The 20,978-nt window shown below is 38.7% G+C and overlaps 1 protein-coding gene and 1 long non-coding RNA gene across 5 annotated transcripts in view; one reads left to right on the top strand and one right to left on the bottom strand.

Annotated features, from left to right (window-relative positions):
* The window catches only part of LOC103476097 (vacuole membrane protein 1), a 77,339-nt gene that overhangs the window by 7,687 nt on the left and 48,674 nt on the right, over positions 1–20,978 (bottom strand). For 2 of the 4 annotated variants that reach the window (XM_017308616.1, XM_017308615.1), the window contains exon 10: positions 17,967–18,028. The exons of 1 other annotated variant lie outside the window; for it this stretch is intronic. In XM_017308616.1, coding sequence (XP_017164105.1) covers positions 17,967–18,028 — 62 coding nt within the window. Of the gene's footprint in view, positions 1–4,943; positions 11,398–17,966; positions 18,029–20,978 lie in introns of those variants that run through there. One more of the 4 variants, XM_008428189.2, reaches the window with a different exon arrangement.
* LOC108166882 (uncharacterized) lies at positions 875–10,662 on the top strand. Its single transcript, XR_001777285.1, has 2 exons — positions 875–1,141; positions 1,420–10,662. It is a non-coding gene; the product is annotated as an uncharacterized LOC108166882 (long non-coding RNA).

Here is a 20,978-nt window from a genome sequence, read left to right as displayed (position 1 = left end):
TCTCAGAAGTAAAAAATACTGCACCACGTTTAAATCCTTGAGCACATACACCCACACACATGATTTGCATAGCTGTTAAAGAGTAAAAAAAAAAAAAAAAAAAAAAAAACTCCAGCAAAAATAATAAACTGAAAAATAAAAAGGAAAAGAAGTAATCAACTGGATAAAATTATGAAGCGCATGGAGGAAATCATGCAACAAACACATTCATTTCTCCAGGTTTCTGATAAAAACTTGTGGTAGATTGAGTTCACTTAGAAATTAAAAAAATTAATCTCTGTTGGCATTTTCTGAAATATGTGTTCAATAATCTGGAAGGATGTGGAGGGGAAAAAATCTCATGTGAAGTAAGAAAGGAGGGAAAATCCCCCTGCTGTCTGCTTCCTGATTATTGTTCTGAAGGGTTAATTTGTGAGCAGCGTTTCAGTCATCTCGTTTCTTTTTTCCCCCCCCTTTTTTTAATGAACTATCATTTCCTGCTTCTGTTCATGGAGAATGGAGCATGTCTGGATGTCCTGTGTTCGTTCTGAGAACGCTAAATTCCAAAGGCTTCGAGTCAGACGTGACCTTTGACTTGTCTGTGTGCCACCTTTAGGGTTCCCGGCTTCTTGTTCCTCATGTTCATGAAATTCCGACACACACACACACACACACACAGGCACAGTCACAGGACGACACATGCGGGCTCACGCACACACACACACACGTACGTACACACACACCCCTATACACACACACAGGCAGTCATGTGTGCCCTGACGTCCTGGGCAGAGGAAGATGGAGAACAACGGCTCCCATGACAGCCAAACGCTGGCCAGGTCCAACGGGTTACGACATCATCACAACAACAGGGTTAGGCAATCACTACTGTTACCCAATGCTCCACAGGGCCATAGTTCACACCTAACATAACAGGAGCAACGCTGCGAGAACACACACACGCAGGGTGGTGAGGCGGTGGTACAGAAACTCTGACCTCCTCACCATCTCTGTGCGCAAAAACAAAACGCTCTGAGCGTCTCTTTACGAGCCGGCTGCGGGGAGTAAACCTGCAAATCTGATCAGACGATGGAAGCCTGAGGAGCGGGTCATTCGGCTAACGCGAGGGGAAAATTGTGACTCGCGTGAGAACTGTTTGCAGGTAATATCTGTCTGCGTGTTTGAGTGAGCGTGTGTTTGTTCCTCCTCCAGTCCGACCAGGCTTTTTTCCCCAATGACTTCACCGCTAAAACATGGAGCCCACTCCTGGACGGAGATCCCCCTGCCCAGGGTGTTTATCACATCCTCGCTTCAGAGCCATCTGTGTCAGCCAACACTCACACACACACACACACACCCACATATGGACACATCCTCTTCGGGTACCCAGAAACACAGCCACACTAAAAGTCACCTTTAACCCCCATCTTGCCCACACAGAGCCTGCTGACCGGGGTGTGGAGAGGCCGGGTCACTGGGCGACCACACCTGGACCCTTCAGCTGGTGGAAAAGCGTTTCTTCAGTGACTCAGAGGTGACTGGAGACAAATCCAGACAAGAGAACGGCAGCAACGGGCAGGTCAGAAATAGCAGAGAGGCCAGATGGTGACATATAAGGAAGGCACATCTGATTTTCCTAAAGTTATATTAGAAGGGACACTTGCTCTATGTGCGACATTTACTGTACTTTAGGTTGCATTTACACAGTATTAGTCCTACATAACTAAGCCACAAGGTCACAGTGTGGATTATGGAATAAACAAAAACTAAAGTATAAAACCCTGGAAAACAATTTAACTTGTTTATCTTTCCTCATGTTATAACTGGAAACATCGGTTTAATTTATCTGGGATTTTTTTTATATAGACCAAGATTCTTACTTGTGGCTCCAGGCCCGCAAGAGGCTCTTTGGACCTTCCACAATGGCTCCTAATAACTTTGGCAAAACTAATAAAGAACCAACTAATGTATTTAAAAATCTATATATATAATAAAACTTCCGGTTTTAGCCGCTTTTCATATTTTTCTGATGGAATAATTGGATTAAATATACACATAAAAAGGACTCCAATAAACCCGTAATATTTTTCAGGTCTTTTTTTGTCATTAGGTTGGAAGCTGCTTTTTCACATTCAGCTTCATAGGCCAAGCGCTCACAGCGCACAGAGATACACAGAGACTCGGTATAAATACATAAATATTTTTCTACAAGTCCCAAAGAAAGAAAATGTGTCCACTCACTTTACTGCAAAACATGTGGCATCTTTCTTTCATTTAAAACCTAAAAATAGAAATGAAATGATGGTCCTGTAAACACGAGAATACAAAGTATTTTTTATGTTTTTCAAAAGATCATGTAACCAGTTTTCCTTCGCTGGACTGAAGGCAAAAATGGCTCTTTAGATTACAAAGGTTGCACAGCCCTGATATGAAGAGGAACAGAAAAGATGTTCTGTTTTCTTGTTTTGCAAATTAAAATCTCAAAAGTGTGGCATGCCTCTGTGTCAGCTAAAACTAAAAATCCTCTTTGCAGAGGTAGCTCAAACTCAGTCAGATTGGCTGGAAAGCATCTGTGAACTGGATTTTTCAAGTCTTGCTGCAGATTTTGTCGGAATCTGCACTTAACGTGCCATAATGTGAAAAAAAAAAAGCAGAAAAAAAAGACTAAGGGTTGTGAATATTTTGTTGTGCCGAGCACAAACGTGAACCTGTGGAGCTGCTTCTGCATACAGTACACTGCGGCTCTGTATTGTTCCTATGAGGCATGTCACATACACTACTGTATGCTGCTCGAATAACCACATGGGTTACAGTACAATGTACCTGGCAAAAGCCACAACATGCTCCACATCTTCTGCCCTCACAACTGCTCCTGCTGCTGCTTCACACGTCAGACGACAACAGATGGGTAACAAGATCAGGCACCCATTATTTTGCGAAGACGGTTGGAGCGAGACACAACCAAAACCCAGTTAAAATACGGGAACGCGAGCATCTGCTGATTTCCTTTCGCATCTGCTCAACGTAAAGTGAAGCTGCAGTCTTGAGTTTACGTGCCGCAGACGTTGTGGTTAGAAAGTCAGCAAGCAAAAGCAAAGTGAAAGTGCTTGGTGTCTGCGTGTCGGTGTGCACTCAGAACAGCCAGATTTAAACAAGATTATATTTGAAAAATACAGCTAAATATTCAGACGCAGGAGCCACGCCTCTACTCGTTGCATCTGGACCATTGCGTTACTGTAAGAGGAAGATGTCTCAGCTTTCAGACCGGAGCCGAGTCCTTCCCTCCCCACGTCTTCACAATGCAGCTCACACTTACTGCTCCCTCAGAGCGACTTGTTCCTTCAGAGCAAAAGATGCTGATGGGGAACAATGTGCCCGTTTTCACCGAGGTATGACTGATACAAAGCTGGGGCCCGGATGTCTGCCCAGCTGCTTTCTGAGTCAGGTCCTGTCTGGGGTGACTCGCCTCCAAAACACACACAAACACACACACAACATCAGGGAGAGACGTTATGGAGGATCTTGGGTCTTTCTGTTGGACACTGCTGGTTAAGAGTCTGAGGTCACGTTGTGTTTCCCCTGACAAATTAGCCGTTCTAAAAAGGAATCAGTGTCACACTGTTACCTAAAAACGACATGTAGGTCATTTGTCATCCGCTCATCATTTGCTGGAAACTTGGCCTGAATGTTCGCAGGACTAATCTGATGAGGGAGCAGCTTGTGTGTACACAAAAAAAAAAGAGAGAGAGATACAAGGATAGGTATGGATCATTATGAGATTCTCAGCGTAGAATAATATGGAGTCAAAATACTGCAATTACTCAGAAAATTAACATGAATGTTTGACAAGAGCTGGATGCTTTCACTTATAATGTATAAGAATTCCTCTTATTCCTGCTGAAACAACATATTAGTTTCTGCACCTATAATAATTGTACGTTTACGTTTATTTAAAATGTGCCTGGTCACATAATAGCAAAACTTATATGTTTCACTAAGCAGCACAACCTAATTCAGAGACGGCAGACGTAAACATTTAATTCCTTTTATACGTTCAAAAAGGCGTGCAGTGAAGCAGCCACTCATTAAATTTCACCCCTTCAAGTTAAACTGTAGTTGTATCTGTATAATATAAAATAATGTAACAATTTTAGTTCTAACAGAAGAAATGAAAATGAAGCCATGTCACAAAAACAAAAGTATAAATTAAAACAAAAACTCTTAACTACCATTACAGCTCCTCCAATCTGAAGGTTTTGCTCGTCATCTTTGCTTTTTACTGACACACCACATGTTGCAGTGCAATTCTGAGATTATAGCGAGTCATTTTCAGGCTGTTTTTTTGTATTAAAAAATCACAAACTTTTAAAAATAAAAAGCCAAGTAGCTTTGACATAAATCCGCTTTTCACCTAGCGGCTAAACCATGCGGTATTTTCTGGCACTTTGATTTTTTTTTTGGGTCACAGATTCTAGTTATTGGTCACAAAGATTCAAACACAATAATTCACAGCTTTTTACACAAATTGTTGCTGCTTGCATAATATATTGCACAATTTAAATAAGAAGTGCACTATATAAGGTCTGTATCTGATTAAAATGCATATTTTAAAATGTTCTTGAATTAAATCATACTGATAACCGGGACAACCAACCCGCTTAGAGCATTTGATTTTTACTTACTGTTTGCTACAACTAAAATGAAAATCACACCAAATTATAAGCTTTAATTTAATTGTACTGCAGACATGCTTTGACATCAGTTTAACCCATTTGTCAGCAGAAACCTCCTTCTAGTTGTTCTCACTTAAAAATCCCTCAGAGTGTACGGCCCCTCTGGATCACAGAATAACATCTTGAACAACTGAACTACATAAAAGTGACCCTCATCATAAAATGTCAGCCATCTAGGAACCAAGATTTCTGAATTATTTGTCATGGAGATGTTCACTTTCTTTTTTTTTCTTTTTTTTTTTTTTTTGCTGTAACAAGCTTTTAATAAAGATCAAACTCCTTGCACAAGTTCCACTAGTGACATTAGGCACAATCTTAATATCTGTTAATTGTATTTTTTTTCCCTCTTTTATGTTTTGAATAAAATTTCTCTTCAGAGATGTTTGCTTGTGTGATACACACACTTGTACAAACATGTCTTGTCCCTGATGTTGCTCACTAATTCCTTTGTGATTCTTGTGCTTCCTGTGATTCATTTTTTCAGCACACTTAAAAAAAAAGTAGAAAATAAATAAAAAATATATATCCTGCAGCAGATATAAACAGTTTGTCACTCAGTTGAGTTTTAATTACAGGAAATATATCCCATGCAATATCATCTTTAATGGCTGCCGTTCGACCTTTCGGCCCGCAGGTAAACCTCCCACTGCTTCCCTGTGTCAGAGACTCAAAGGTCTGAGGCAGGGGTCTGCAGCCTGCGGCTCCAGAGCCGCCAGTGATTCTTTGAACTTTCCACTATGGCTCTTAATAACTTTGAAATTTTTCTGTTCTTCTTTTTAAATCAGCGATTAGATTAGAAGCCATGTCTTTCTTTTAGTATTTTGTCACATCATTTTGGATAAACATCAATATTCCACGGAAGAAAATGCAAACATTCTTTTTTGCTTTGTTTTTGCTAAAGTTTCTACTAAAATAAAGTATTATTTTAAAACCTAATATTTACAAGCAATTGTAAGTTGTTGTGTTTTTTTTGTTTTCTCAAAATGCCATGTAACATTTGTGGGTCTGAGCAAATTTCATTTAGCAGGACAGACGTCTGATCAGAAGCTGAAGTGGACATGACGGGAAAATGGACGCCCCTGCTGATCCCTGCATTAAACGTAACGACGGCGTAACAGAGTCTGTTGGCCTTCCGACGCTGCGACCGTGGTGTCCATCATCTTATTGGCGGTGGTTTTTGTTAGCGGTGGAAGGACTGATCAACGCCATCTTTGTCAGGGCGCTTTTTAGTGACAAAATTTCTCCCTTTCTGCAGATGTAACGAGCAGGAAGACTTTACTCGTGAAAACAGGAGTGTAAGTGCAAATACACAATTTTCAGTTATAAGTTTTTCTATTCTATAAAAGAAACTGACTGATTAAGACGACTAATAGCCCCAGGTTAATGTGGGGAAGGAGAGAAAGCCAAAAAAAAAAATCCCTTCATGGTAGGTGATTTTTAGATTTCTGAGTTGCTTCTATTGAAGACAGTCACACATTCACTTTGAAACTATACGAACCTTGTTTCTATATGAGCTAGGAGTGTGTGTGTGTGTGTGTGTGTTTAAGATGGGTGAATATGTCAGTGGAAACAAGTTGTAACAGACGTTTTCTTTCTCCCCTCACACACCACCAGTTCAGTACGTGTACACAAATAATAGAACCAGTGTGAATACCCAGAACAGTGTGATTTGCATGGCCCTCTGCAATTTCAGTTCTCTACTTATACATTAATACATGAGCATAATGGGAAACAGGAAATGAGAGGCAAGATCAAAAGAAGATATAATTATCCACAAACGTCTTCTACAGCTTGTGTGATTAAAACTGTATTCTCCTCTTTAGATTTAAGTTGCTTTCTGCTGGTTTAACCTCTAGACATACCAATTTCAGTTGCAAAAATATTTTTTTGCATGATAAATAAAAAAAAAATATTCTTATCCTTTTGCAGAACAACAAAAAGATAAGGAGAATGAGTGAGCCTTAAAGTGTGTGTAGGAGCTTACACTGTTTGTCAAATCTTAATGGATCTTTTCATTTAGATTTCAGCAGTTTTCGCTTTAAGCAGCACAGATCATTTTCTAATTGAAGACAAGAAAAAAAAATAATAATAAGTTGAAATGATCCACTCATTACTTTCCTTGAACTTTGGTCTCTGACCTCAACATTTAAATTGCACATAATGTAAAAACTGCAATGATTCAGTTCTAGTGCTAAATCAAAGAGTCTACACCTACTCCCAGCAGGGTCCCTTCTAAAAACAAGACCAGAACGAGGTCATGTCCCACTGCTGATCAAAAGCCGCACCAAAGATAAGAAAAATAACTGAAATCACCTACAACAACTTTTTTTTATCAAACACTTTCTGCAACTGTACCCCACTATCATCGCACGTCACGTTAGTTTGGTTCCTCAGGATCGGATGAAACAGCTGCACGACAATGTGAGACTTCAGCTTTTGTTATCCGTTCAAAATGAATCATTGTAACCGTTAAAAAAGTCCCAAAAAAAAAAAAGAAAGAAAAGGTTTTTTTCTCCTGCGTCAGTCTGCATCAGGCACAGAAAAATACGTGAGCTGTTGGAGATAATTGTCTGACTTGATGACGGCAATTCAAATTATTGATGAATGTTTTCTTTTCATGCGTAATTTTCTACACTTACTATTAAAATCCCCCCCCCCCGGGACCACTATGCATTCAGAAGGGTTGCATCAAGTGATTATTTTAGTTATTACTCTATTGATTAATCGAATAAGAAATTGGCACACCTTGCAGATTTTTAATTTAACCCTTTTCATACACAAATAATTTAATTCCTTTTATAGATAATAAAATGCACATTTTATTGCCCAACATGCCGCGACGTCGCGTTTCTTTAGTGTGCTTGATCATTTGTAGCAAAGGATGCATCTGTGGAAAGCTGAGCCTTTCTGTTTGACTAAACATCAACAGTGCAGGAATAATCTGTTGATTCATTTTTGTATTAATAACCAACTGGGGATTAATAATAGGAGAATTTCTTTAACAGAAATCAAATCAGGTGAAGCCAAAACTGCCACTTGAGTTCTGGGTAAAACATATTTAACCTTTTTATCTTAAAAGTATTGTGTATAGTTTTGGCCTGATTACCGCTTTGAGTATATTATTCCTTCAGCAAATGGCCTTCTTCATAGTCTGTATAACCCAGTTAACAATTAATTGATTACTAAATTAGTTGGCGATTATTTCAACAATCGTTTAATCCGATTTGCGTTTCAGCTAAAGTGTTCAGTACAGTCCACAGGTGTAAATGTGCGTCATGGTGTCATGCTTTGGTTATGAACCGTAAACATTGACTTTAGTAACAAATTAGGCAGGTTCTAAAAGTTTTTCAATGATTTCAAAAGCAGAGGTGGTTTAACCAATGGGATTACTGAAAGCTAGGTGAAGTATTCCCTGAATTCACTCTATAAAGTCAGACAGATTGTCTGTCTGCTACATTTTCCTCTGAATGAACAGATAAAACTTTTAGATCAGCATTTGGGCCGCCTGATTGAATATTTGTCCAGCCTGTTTTAGAGACGTTAAGCTGCATAGATAATGCTAAACATTTTAAACAAGACAAACTCTGTAATAATATATACGGGTATTAAATCTAATTTTCACGCCGTGTTACATGGAAACTCTATTTAAAACACTCTAAATAAATAGTGTGAACTGAAACGGACCTAATTTCTTCTGTACTGATGATTAAAATGAGATCTTTTATTCCTTTACAGCTCATTATACATCAGAAACACTCTGAATATTATATTGCTAAATGCATACAAATAAAAGAGCTTCATTTGACTTATTTTTGTTATACATTAATTTTCCACTTGCTTAAATTTTTAGCATTTTATAAACTGACATCTCCCTCAGATTTAGGTTGAAAGAAATCATTGAACTAGCAAAATATTTCTTCAAATTGGAAGAAACATTTTTGAGTGACTCTGTTGGAAACTAATGGAGAATCTGTGGAGGTAGTTAAGATTAGGGTGATGGAAAGGAGGCTTTCCAACATCAGAGACATATCACCAAAATAGAAGTGGAAGAAAAAAAGCTGAAGGTTTGATTGTTGTAACACCAAGTAACATTTTTCTTCCACAATCTTGCTTAAAGTGTATAGATATTTTTTCCACATGTTGTTTTTAAATAATGTGTAAATTCACATGGATAAATCTTTCTTTTTTCTTTTCAAAACTATTTTCACTCAGTTCTTTCTAAATGTAAATAGATTTGTCCTTTTTTCACCCACCTCTGGGTTGATAATTTGAAATCTAAATTATCCAAATTTCTGGCCTCCTAGGGGATCTTCACATCCCTCCACAGGATCTCCACCAGATTCAAGTCAGAAATCTGTCTGGGTCACTCAAAATAGTTATTATTCCTTCCAATCAGAAGAAACGTGTTTGTAAAATTAAAGGATTATGCTGGATCTAAATCTGTCGGTGGTAACAGAAAAATGAAGTCCTTTTATTTGCACGCATTTAGAAATTGAATATTCAGAAGGTTTGCGAAGTCAGTAATGAGAATAAGAAGGAAAATAATCTGTTTCTGTTGGTGCAATTTCTTGAAAGTGTTTTTTATTATAAATGTGACATGGATATCAATTGTATTTAACTGTAAATGTAGGAAAATCAAACTTTTAGATTAATTAAGTAATAGAAAGATGTTTTAAAATTTAGTGAGTTTCTACGCGTTTAGGCCTCAGGTTGTAAGATTACTCACTTTTAAAGCTCTTGTTACACTGAAGGTGATAGGAACTAAACGTCTCCGAAAGATTAAAGTTTTTGTGTGGATGTTTTTGTCAATGCATAAATGTTTTAACTTTGCATTTTTATAGATTTTAATTTGCACAGTTGTGACAGTGTGTGAAACATGATGTACATACAGATTTCCTTGATTTATTTTTTAATTCTGACAGATTTCTAACAAAGAAACTAAAGAAGTAATAGAAAAGCAACATTTGCATTAAAAACTACTTCACTAAAGCATTGAGCTGTTACTTCTTGGAGGAGAAAAAAAAGTCTTAGAATTCTGTTATAGATTGCTTTAATAAAACAAAACAATGTTCCAGGTAAATGGTGTTTTTTTTTTGGTGCTGAATGAAGACGATGGAAACTCAAAGCAGCTCTTTTGGGATCCAAAAGGCAGAAAAGACGACTTGTTTTAACTTGTCTAAACTTATAATTAAAGACGTGGATTTGGCCTCGACTTGGAACTGCCGTGCAAAGATTCGCAGCTCATCACTGGTACCCACCTCTGGCATGGCAGTTCACACCAGCGCACCTCCTCACGCCCCAGTAACGAGAGCGACCCGCTGGGACCCCCTGAAGCGGACGGCCTCCCTCGTGCTGCAGGAGCAGCGGCCCAGTGCGCCGGTAACGGACTCCTGCCTTGGAGACACACTCACATGGCAATAGGACCATCCTGGCTCAACACATCAGTCTGTGCTGGTTAAGCTTTTGAGGTTTGGATTCTCCCTGTCTGCTTTCACCACCAGAGCATGACAGAGAGACGCCATGCAACATGTGGAGATGGGCCGACTCAATCAATTAGATGGATTTAAAGCGAGGGTCACTGTGAAGATGAAACCATTGCTGTGATTAGTTATACGATTTCAGTTCGTTTTTTTTCCCTCTCTGTGACATTTGTAGGAACTCGCATCAGTCCCTGATTTTATCGATGAATCAAAATGTTTGGATTTTGACAATTTAATTATTGGAAAGTTGTGATTCTCCAAAACAAATCCTGATTTTGGCACTTCTTGGGTTTTCATAGTTCCGAGTGATGTCACAACGCCCACGGCGGCCATGTTGTTTGACAACTGTGCGTAACTGTTTATTTGGACTTTGAATTAAGGTCAGCTCTGCGACCAAGAAGTAGGGCCAGACTAAGATTGTTTTGTATTGTTTTCTCACTACGTGAATAAAGTCCTATTTTTAAATTCAAGTGTGGAATGTTGAAAATCTCATGAAGTTATACTTTCTAGACAATACTTACCCGTTATAGAAAAATTTCATCTTTTTACACATCGGAAACAAATCATCAGTAAAAAGACTCAGAAATGTTTGCGCAAAGAACTGAGCTGGTCACGTCAGATAAGTCTCTCGAAGCTTTTTTCTCATTAAAACAAATGTTTTCTTGTAACTCTTAAGATGTCTTTTCTGGTAAAATTGCATCTTTAATCTGCTAATATTCAACTGTATTCTCATAACCAAATAAACATTCTCGTAACACTTCGCCGTGCAACTCAAAGAAAGGTGATGGAAATAAAAGCCACTTTTTGAAAATATTTTCTGTCTAAATTTCCATTTTAGAAAAGAAAGCAAGAAAAACGTTGATTTAAATCAGCTGTGTTATAAAAGAGAAATACCCAAAAAACGTTATTTTATTTTTAAGCCGTATCCTCCAACAGTTAGTGAGCTGATGTAAACAAGTCTGAATCTCAAACACTTCCGTCCGACGGCCCTCACCGCTGCAGCTTTCCTCAAAGTGAAGGCTGGAAAAACCGGCACAAACATACGAGCGAGCAGCTCAGCCTCGACGCAGCGTCTCGCTCCAGATCAAACGAGAGGACTGAGGCGGCATGCCAAGCACCGGAAAGCTCCCTGATCCAGTCCTGCATGCGCTGGATGAGTTTGAGTCTTTCCTGCTTTATGTCATCAACTTGCGGGCTGACGAAGCCTGAGCCGAAAGAAGAGAAAGGAGGACAGAGAGGAGTAGGCACAGAGAGAAAAAGATAAATCTGTTGCTCTTGTGTTGCGTGAAGCGTGGCCGTGAGCCACTGCCAACTCTCTGAAGTGCATTCGGAGTGGTCAGCTTCACAAGAGCTTCAGAATGTCCTCGGTTATTTAATTAGAAAACCCCAAAAAAACTCTGAAGTTGAACTTTAAGGCTGCATTTCGCAGCGATAATTTATGAGCAAATCACTTCATCCCCTAAGGAGAACCAACCATACCCAACGGTTACTGTTGCAGTGGCAGCATCATGCAATGGGGTTAGTTTTCTTTTTTGTTGTATGGGTGCATGGTTAAAATACAGCGTCGGGTAAAAAGCTCAAGATGAAAATGGATTTTATTTGTCAGTAAAAGCAAAAAAAGCTTTGCCAAAAGGGAACTAAACCAAAGATGAAGAAGTTTCTAAAGCATCTTCTAAAATGTTCTCACTTTATCATTAAATATGTGTAAAAAAAACAAAAAAAGCGGATTCTGCTGACTGCTTTCCAAAAAGTACGATTGGTTGCAAAACAACATGAACAAAAGAAAACCATCCACATGTTGAAACATTGGGGACGGCAGCATCATGCTGTGGGGTCACAGCCTCCTGCACAAGATGCCTCGTTTTAAGATAAACATTTTTGACCTGTACTGTTTTATCTTTCACCAGGTTTTATTTAGAAATTATAATTACAAAGTTTTATTGCCCTATTTTATCCTATTTTTTCGTTTCCTATCTATTTTCCCATTCAATATTTACTCAATCTGTTCATAGAATACTTTTTATTATTCAATTATGAAATGTTATTGGCACCTGAACGACAGACAACTCCTAATGTATTGTTTGTCTTGTTTTATAACAACGATGTTAAAGTTAATTCATGAGATGAAAGTGTTTTTTTTTTCATTTTTTGCTAAGGGTGGTTGGAATTATAAACAGCTTTGATATCATTTTTGTTTTACCCAAAACCTTCAAAATTTAATTAGAAAGCTGAAGATAAAATCAGATTTCATTTGAAGCAAAGCACACAAAGCCTTTTGAAGCATTTCTGGATTGATCAGTTTCATAATCCTCTTCACAAATATTTAAATGTAAAACTTAAACTTTTTTTTTTTTTTTTAAATAAAGTTAAACTTTTGAGTTGCAGTTTCAAACAGTGAGCTGAGTGCAGGAGGCTTACACTCCTCCGCCTGAGAGGACTTTTGTTCAACTATCTTTTTTTTGGGTCACATAGTTTTATGATTCTCAGAATGTTCTTTAAACATTGTAAGCAATATTTGTTATGTGCACAAATTTATCCTGTGCAACTTTTGTTTCTCAAGTCAAGATTTTTACCTGCCTTACCAAACTTGGTAGAGTTATGAGAGGGCTGTGGACAAGAGATGTCCTCACAATCTAATAGCTTTGCAGAAGTTTTGTAAGGCAGTGTGAGCAAATATTGCCCAGTCAAGATGTAACATGTTGAAAAGCCATGTGAAAGCACACTGATTGCTGTAATTAAACCAAAAGATGATTTTAGCAAAGTTATACTTTGAGGGTGTGAGCAGCAATCATGCAAAATGGCTATTACCGCTTTCTGTTTTTCCACTCAAATTCATTTGTTTTTAAGACAAATAATCCACATTGTGGACCAAAAAAAAAAAGAAAAAAAAAAAGCGATGAAATTGTTTTATTATTTGATCACGAAAGCAACAAGCGTACACATCGTTTCAGCCTCCTAGCATTTTCACAAGCTTTGGTCAGTCGTAGCTCGCAGAGTCCGGTCCTGAATTAAACATCGACTGGACATGCTCAAACAGGAGACGTCTGCACGTTTGTCCCAGGATGTTAGCAAGTCTGATCAGACGCCACGCCGCATCCCGACCTCAATATCAGCTTTAGCAATCAGCCCAAAAGGCAATTGAGGGGGGTGGGAGGGAGGTTATTGTGTCTCTGTAAGAGTTCAAAGTCGTCCTTGCGTTCTCATCATCCTGCTGCTGCTTAAACACCAACATATTTCGCTTTAAGTGCTTTGCATGTCGAAGGGGACGGTGAGCTGTCTGCCTGAGAGGCACAAGCCTCTCCAAAGTATTTACGAACTAAGAACTCGTAGTTCCCAAGAAAAAGCAGAGCAGTTTATTTAATTGAGTAATTGTCAAGGTATGTGACTTACTTTTTGGTGTTATCTCCTTCTGACTGAACATCGAAACAGTCAGAATTGCATAGCGGAAAATGTGAGTCATTACATTTTAGATGAACAATAAAAGTAGAGAGCAAATAGCTAAGCTTCATGTCAAAAAAAAAAAAAATCAGGTGTTCCTCAAGTGGCAATGAATAAAATAAATGCATTTATTTTTGTTTTTGCGGCTATTTGGAACATTTTTAACAAACCTGAAATTTAGCGGCATCATTTCAGACAATAAAAATGTTATCTTCTATTTAAAAGTATTTGCTAATGACAGAAAACTTTCACAGATGAAAATCAGGCTGTGAAAATAAGTCAGAGGACATTACCGACATGAGGAACTGTTAAGAAATATTGTGTGTTGCCAAAACAAATCAAAGCGAAAAGACGAAATAATGCTTGGCGGCATTCAACAACAATCGAGCAAAAAAAGGGAAGAAAACTACGCTGATATTTCTGCGCAGCTAATCTACCTTTACTTCTGAGGAATCACATTATTAATCCAATTTGATTACAACTTTCACATTCACGCAAAGAAATACAAGACTAATCAAACAAAGCAGTTCCAAACACTCATAAGTCTAGCAAAAGGAGAAAACAAACCGTGAGAAACCAAATTAGAATGAATGAAATCACTCAGTTTGAGGGGAATCACCTAAAAGGTTTAATTCAACAAAATTCTCACTTAGACCCTGAAAAAGTCACTGAGTACAATACATTAGTCAAGGACACAAAAAAAAAGAGAATCATAAAAAATTAATAATAATGTGTGCAGAAAATAATTATACTGTGTTGAGAATGTTTTCAGTTTGTGCTAAAAACGTTTTAAATTATTTTTCAGTCCAATCTTGTCTAACACCATCAGAATTTACAGCTCTGAACTCTGTGTTCTCTGAGGGTGTGTGTGTGTGTGTGTGTGTGTGTGTGTGTGTGTGTGTGTGTGTGTGTGTGCGTGTGTGTGCGTGTGTGTGTGTGTGTGCGTGTGTGTTCCAGGGAGTTCACCTAAAAAGCAAAGAGAAAAGGAGGACTTTTATTTATAAAGTGTAGTATTGCTCCGTGTCATGTGAGAATGAGATCACCAGAACCAAAGTCCAAGCAAAGCGACTTCAGGAACTGACAAACCCTGAAGAGACTGAACACAAAACCAGCAAAAAATAAAAATAATAAATAAAAATATTAATAGAAATTTTACATTCAAAGAAAAAAAAAGTTCTTAATTTTTTGCACAATTTAACTCGAGTCTCAGTGTGTTATTCTTATTCTATCTCAGTCTCTGCTGCGTCCCCACATTTACTTACAACGTGAAACAATGAAGGGTAAAACCCATTTGTGGCTGAGGTGAGAAGGAAAGAGGATACAAGAATTTGCACTTTTATCAACAACGGAGAGGTGACACATCCACACACCGAGTGTGCGGTGTGTGTCCTCTGCACACGCGCACGTGCACGCAATCCTGCGTGTGTGCAAGGAGCGGGGAGGGGGGGAGGACAAGTGCAGGTGCTTTCTGTGACCATCAAGGTGACTTCAAGCATCTTTACGGTTATGACTGTGGTATGCCAGCTCAAAAAAAAAACAACAAAAAAAAAAAAAGTTATCAAGCGGTGAGGCTGTCACTCATTCATAATGAAATATGACTGAAAGCGAGAGTGTCGCATAGAGAAGCAGGGGTGAAGGCGGAAAGAGACGTTCTCGGGGAAGGAAGACGACGGTTGACAGGTTGTAGAAAAGGGGGAAACTTCCAGCAGGGTGAGTAAGAGTGAAACCTGTCAATAACCAATCATCTGCTGCACACGCTCTGCAGCTCACTGAACAGTGACAGCCAGAGAGCACAGCACAGAAACACTCTGTCCATCCAGCAGCTTTTCCTCTTTAGGCTTGGGCGAACCGATCTTCAGCGATCAATAGGACCAAGTAGAAGTTGGCAGAAGCAACAATTTCCTTCAACTCAAAGTAAATGAATAAAAAATATACTTAAATCCCTGCAAACATATTCAGTAAAGCAGAACACGTCTTTCTATGTGGCTCGTTTTTCAGATTGAATGTAGCTTCTGAAAATAAATACCTTTCAGCAGTTATTAGACATACTTTTCATTGAGTCCACATTTCTGAATCTTTTCTTATTAGCATTTTATACATCCAGTTAATTTTATTTATCTAATGTAATATTATAATCTTAAAAGTTTATTAGCTGTAGGCAGGGGAAAAAAATCATCATAATCAACAGAAACAAAGAATGAAGCTTAATTTCTGAGAGAAATTAATATTTCACTTGGTAAACTGAGATTAAATAATATGCTTAAATAAAATGAGATATTATTTAATAGAGCTTTATATATTCTTTTCAAAAATATTTCATTTTACTGTCTTCAAATGTGCAAAAGAAACCCCAACGTGGGAAAAAATAAAACAAAAACTGATGCAATCTTCTCGCCTGATTTCAACACTGCGGGGTTGTGAATAGGACTAAGTGTGTGTAAGACGGAGAGATTGTAAGAGTGTAAAAGTGCTTGAATTTCTATAATTGTCTGTGTGTAATAAGCGGCACTCCCACTAGCAGCAGGTGTGTCCAGGGTAGTTTCCCCTGACATCTCTGCATGGACAAAAATGGTGTCCATCTGCCAGGACGCCCAGCAACAAGTCCGCTTCAGCTTCTGCTGCACACCAACTCTGTTGGGAGGTGATGCTGTTTCCAGCTGCATCATCCTGCCAAATCACCTATGACCTGTGCTGTGTGCTGTTGGTTATCATCGTCTGCTTTTCCACGTCTCATAGCAGCTTGGAAAAGATCCAACTGGTCAAACGAATTTAAACAGCCCCACTTCACTGAAAACAGACATTGTTCAGCTGAGAAAACAGTGACAAACAAAACCGTCTGGGCTCCATGAGTCATCAGATTATGAGTCTACTTCACAAGGCCATAATTAACTAAAATACAGAGACGGATCAATATTTATTCCTTTCCCCCCCTTTTTTTTCAACCATAAATAAGTAACAGTGGGACTCATTTCAGAGAGACAGGCAGACTGAATTTCCCGGCAGACTTTGTGACATTTTATATTTTAAATGTTTACATTTTTCCCTATGTTCACTTTCAAGTTTTAATAAAGTGTAATACATATTTTATTTATTCATATTTGATCATTCCTGTGGGTTTTGGGAATATTATGCTGAAAAATTAGATGAAAGTGAAAGATTAACTATCAGGTGTTTAAGGTGAAATTATGTTGACAAAAATTATTGGCAAAACTAAAAGCAGTCAGAAAATAGACTTGAACTATAGAGCTAATGGTCTCTTCTGGAGGAATAGATAAACAATACCCACTAATATTGCGTATCCTACTGGTGTATCGTTTATCATTTATCATGATACATTTTTTATCACAATGAGATTTACATTTTTTATTGCTGTGATAAATTCCCATTAATGCTTAAAACCCCCCAAAACTCTCTATATTGCTGGGATTGTTAGTTTTACTTTTTGCCCCACTGCTTTTTAAATGAGAGAAAATATGAGAACCAAAAAACTTGAAAATAGGATTACATGCATTTATTGTGTGAAGACTGGTGATGTAAATGTCCATTATTTAAATGACTGGTGTCCTAAAGAATCGTATTACAAGTAGGAAGATTTGTGCACAATTTGTGTTTGTGTGGTTTTGATTGCTGGGCCATTCACTGACAGTCTAAAAGAAGAAGTAATAATAGCCTCAATAAAGCCAAAAACACAATAGTACCACAAAATATTGTGATAAAATATTAAGTCCATATCTCCCTCCCCAAGCACTCCCTATGGATAGACATATTTAGTTTCACTGCAGGTTTTTTTTTTAAACTCACAAGCTTCACCCTACACTGCTGCAGAAACACTCCACACCTCTCACCTGGATGCTCTCCACACCTCTTGATCTGATCTGCCTGACCTACGACACGTGACGGCAGTACGTTGCACAAGAGCGGTGCAGTGTGAGTGATAAAGAAGACGACGTGTATTTAGTGATAGACAAGAGGCCATCTTGTCCTGCGAAGGAGCCGGGACATGTTCATGCTCATAGTCATCCAGTGGAAAAATCCAAGCCATTAATCATCCAACTGAGAGGAGCAAGCACTCAAAAGGGGAAGAAAATGTGACAAATCTCTTGTTTTAAGCACTCCACAAAGTCTTTGAAGCAGATTAAAGCTACATACAACCTACTGTCAGAATCCCTTCTGACTGTAAAAGACCAAGAAGAGTTCATGAAACAACCAACGACCAACCAGGGGGCACCTGAACTTTCTCCAACACTTTGATTTGACATTGCCGCCCATCGCATGGGATGCTTCTGCTTTGCAAACACACACACACGCACACATACACTAGACCAGGCTTACTCACCCAATGAGAGAGACCATCTGCTCCACAATGTGCTTGCTGAAGGTGATGATCACAAACAGTTTCTGTATGACAAAGAAGCACACAGAGAAGGAACGAGTCAGTGCCTGAGCCATAAGGGTCGCCGCTGGGGTGTTGAACAAGGCACTGTGTGTGTGCATCATAGTTTGACCGGTAATAACACCCCCCCCGCTCTCCCACCCCCAATCACTCCTCAACCACCACCATGAGACGCTTCATCATGCCCAAACCCATGCCTTGTTAGGCTGAAGTGGTTTTGGTGAAAGCCGGCAAGAAATTTGGTCACGCAGGGCGAGAAATGAAAGGCCTCGACTGCGTGACACATCGCCAACACAACGCTCCGGGTCAGCGTTTCAAAGAGGCCGTCAGCAGAACTTCAAGAGTGTGTGTGTGTGTGTGCGCGCGTGTGTGCGTGCATGCGTGCGTGTGTGTGTGGGTGTGTAAGGAACACGAGGACAGAGGAGTGGAGGAATCAAAGGTGATGTGTCACCGCTTCAGAGGGGGGTCTGGATTCGGTTCCTGTCCGGCTTGATTGCTGCTTAGTCACAAAGGCAGCAGGGGAGAAGAGCCAACTGGAGACTGTAGCGGCCATCTTGGCTCGTACGCGCTGCACTTGGTGGCATGTCGGTGGATCAGGGTGTCTAGAGCAGGCACACAGTAACTGGCCTCATTTTGGAGAGACTATTGTGTGAGAAAACCAAGAATTATTCTAGCTTTTGCTCATTTATGGACATTTTGTTTTAGAACATGGTGCCAGAAAATAAAATAACTTTTATATTAATACCCAAGCTAAGAAATGTTCAACTTTGGTGTGGTAATTTTTAGAGAAAGTGAAAACCTTCATAGTGATCGTCCCCCAACATATCAAAAAAAAAAAAAAGCTTGCACTCTGTGAAATCCTTCAGTGTCAGCAATATCACCATTATTCTTCTTTATTTTCAGGGAAATTAGAAAATATGCATTTGTAAAGGAGACTAAAAGTGTTTTCACAGAATTTCTGCTTTATTTGCCTCTTTATATGAACCACATTGAATAACATGTTGGGTTGATGTTTTTTGGAACAACTCTTTTAAGAAATTTATTTTAAAAAATTCGAATCACTCTTGTCAAGTTCAAGGAAAATACAATGTTGCCCAAACAGGACATATCAGATAAATACTTCAGCTGCCATCACTTTAAGTTATCTTACATGCTGACTAGCCAGAGGCTATAAAAACTGCTTATATGAACCACAGCTCTTGTATTTCTCACAACTTGTGTGCAACTCAACACAGCGGAAGATCAATGGTAATTATAGGCAAACACATTTTGAGTGACATGACTACGTTTAATAACTCTAAAAATTGTTTTAATAACTCCCAATGAAGCAGAACAATAAGTATGTCGAATTCAAAATTGCTGAGCTCAGATAAAGCCAAGACAGTGCGATGCAGGTGAATAAACAGCAGTACGGTAACCGTGGCAGCGAGCTCAGTGCCAACGATCACGCACCGCATCACTCAGCGGCGGCTTGCTGGGGTGGCAATTTTAATTTCATGTGACAGGGCGCTTTGATCAGTTCTTTGTTACGGTGTTCGCTCCCCGCTTACGTAACATGTAATCCAGGTCATCCATGTATTGTCGTATGCGTGTCCCGCTCTTTGTGTGGCTGTTAAGCTTCTGTGTGTGGCCGTGGGTTAAACAGAACCGAGGAGAACACGTTTTCTACATAAAACAATACGGTCACTGTTACTCGTTGTCACTTATTGGGCTTCCTCGCACTGTAAGAAGTAATTTTAGGGGTGTGAAAAATTGGCAGGTAATTTTATTTTGTTTAAATCAAACTAAATTTGACTAGGATTTAACTGACGGTGTTTGGTCAACTGTTAATTACATCTTTGCTGTGAAAAGGGAAATGTTTACGTGTTTAGGACTATTTACTGTCTGTTTTTTCTTAGACATGGAGGACAAGACAGATGACTACAGGGTAGAAATAAAGAGGGTGTTCATAATTTTGCTAGGGCTGCAACAAACGATTATTCTACTAATCAATTAATCTGACAATTAATCAACGTACATTCTGTTGATTTTTTTATTTGACCACTTAAGCCTATTTTATAGAACATTAGAAATTCATTAAGACACGCAAATGACATTTAAATTCATTTTTAAGTAAGAAAATAAACATTTTATTGCCTATAATTCAGTAACATCACTCTTTTAGTTTCTCTTGATTATTTGTAGCAGAGGATGCATCTGCAGCTCAAAATATATTTCTAACAACATGTGAAAAGCAGAAAACCTTTCTGCTTGACTTAACAATAATTAATTAATTCTTAATAAATACAGTGCATTTGATGTCATGATTCATTTTTGGATTAACCTATTAGTGATTAGACAGCAAAGGGACAATTTTACAGACAAGGAAGGTTTGTTTTAAATGCAAAACGCTCGTCTTGACTAACTTACTGATATTTGTTCTTTCACCAAATGTCCTCTTTTGAGTTTGCATTCTCCAGTTTGCAGTTAATTGATTACTAATTAATTAATCACAGTTAACTCGTTTGCTAGAGCATTTAAATCATGTGACGCACGATTCTAAAACTTTCAGCTGCTGAACTCACACTATCTCTACTTAAAACTCCTGATCAAATTCATCTGAATTAAATACACTTTTTTGTTTTTTTAAACAAAGTCAACTGACTAATTTCTAACTGGTTGTTTTCACAGTGTAGAAACGCAGTAATTCACTTGATTAAAGGAACTGATTTTGGTTTTCCTTGAAGTGCACCAGCGGCTCCAACGAGCACTGACACATGATCCATCATCTGAGACAAAAGGAAGGAGGAAGAGACAGCAAGATGGCAGGAAAGCTGACTAAGATCCCCAGAATTGGTCTGCCCGGAAAGTGATGACATTGTCTTGACTCGCTACATTCTGCTAACTGATAATGTCAACAAAAGACACACACACACACACACACACACACACACACACACACACACACACACACAC

This window comes from Poecilia reticulata, linkage group LG14 (genome assembly GCF_000633615.1).
Source record: "Poecilia reticulata strain Guanapo linkage group LG14, Guppy_female_1.0+MT, whole genome shotgun sequence".
Taxonomy (NCBI): domain Eukaryota; kingdom Metazoa; phylum Chordata; class Actinopteri; order Cyprinodontiformes; family Poeciliidae; genus Poecilia; species Poecilia reticulata.
Note: the sequence above shows the minus strand (reverse complement) of the source record. Positions and strands in the feature narration are given on the sequence as shown.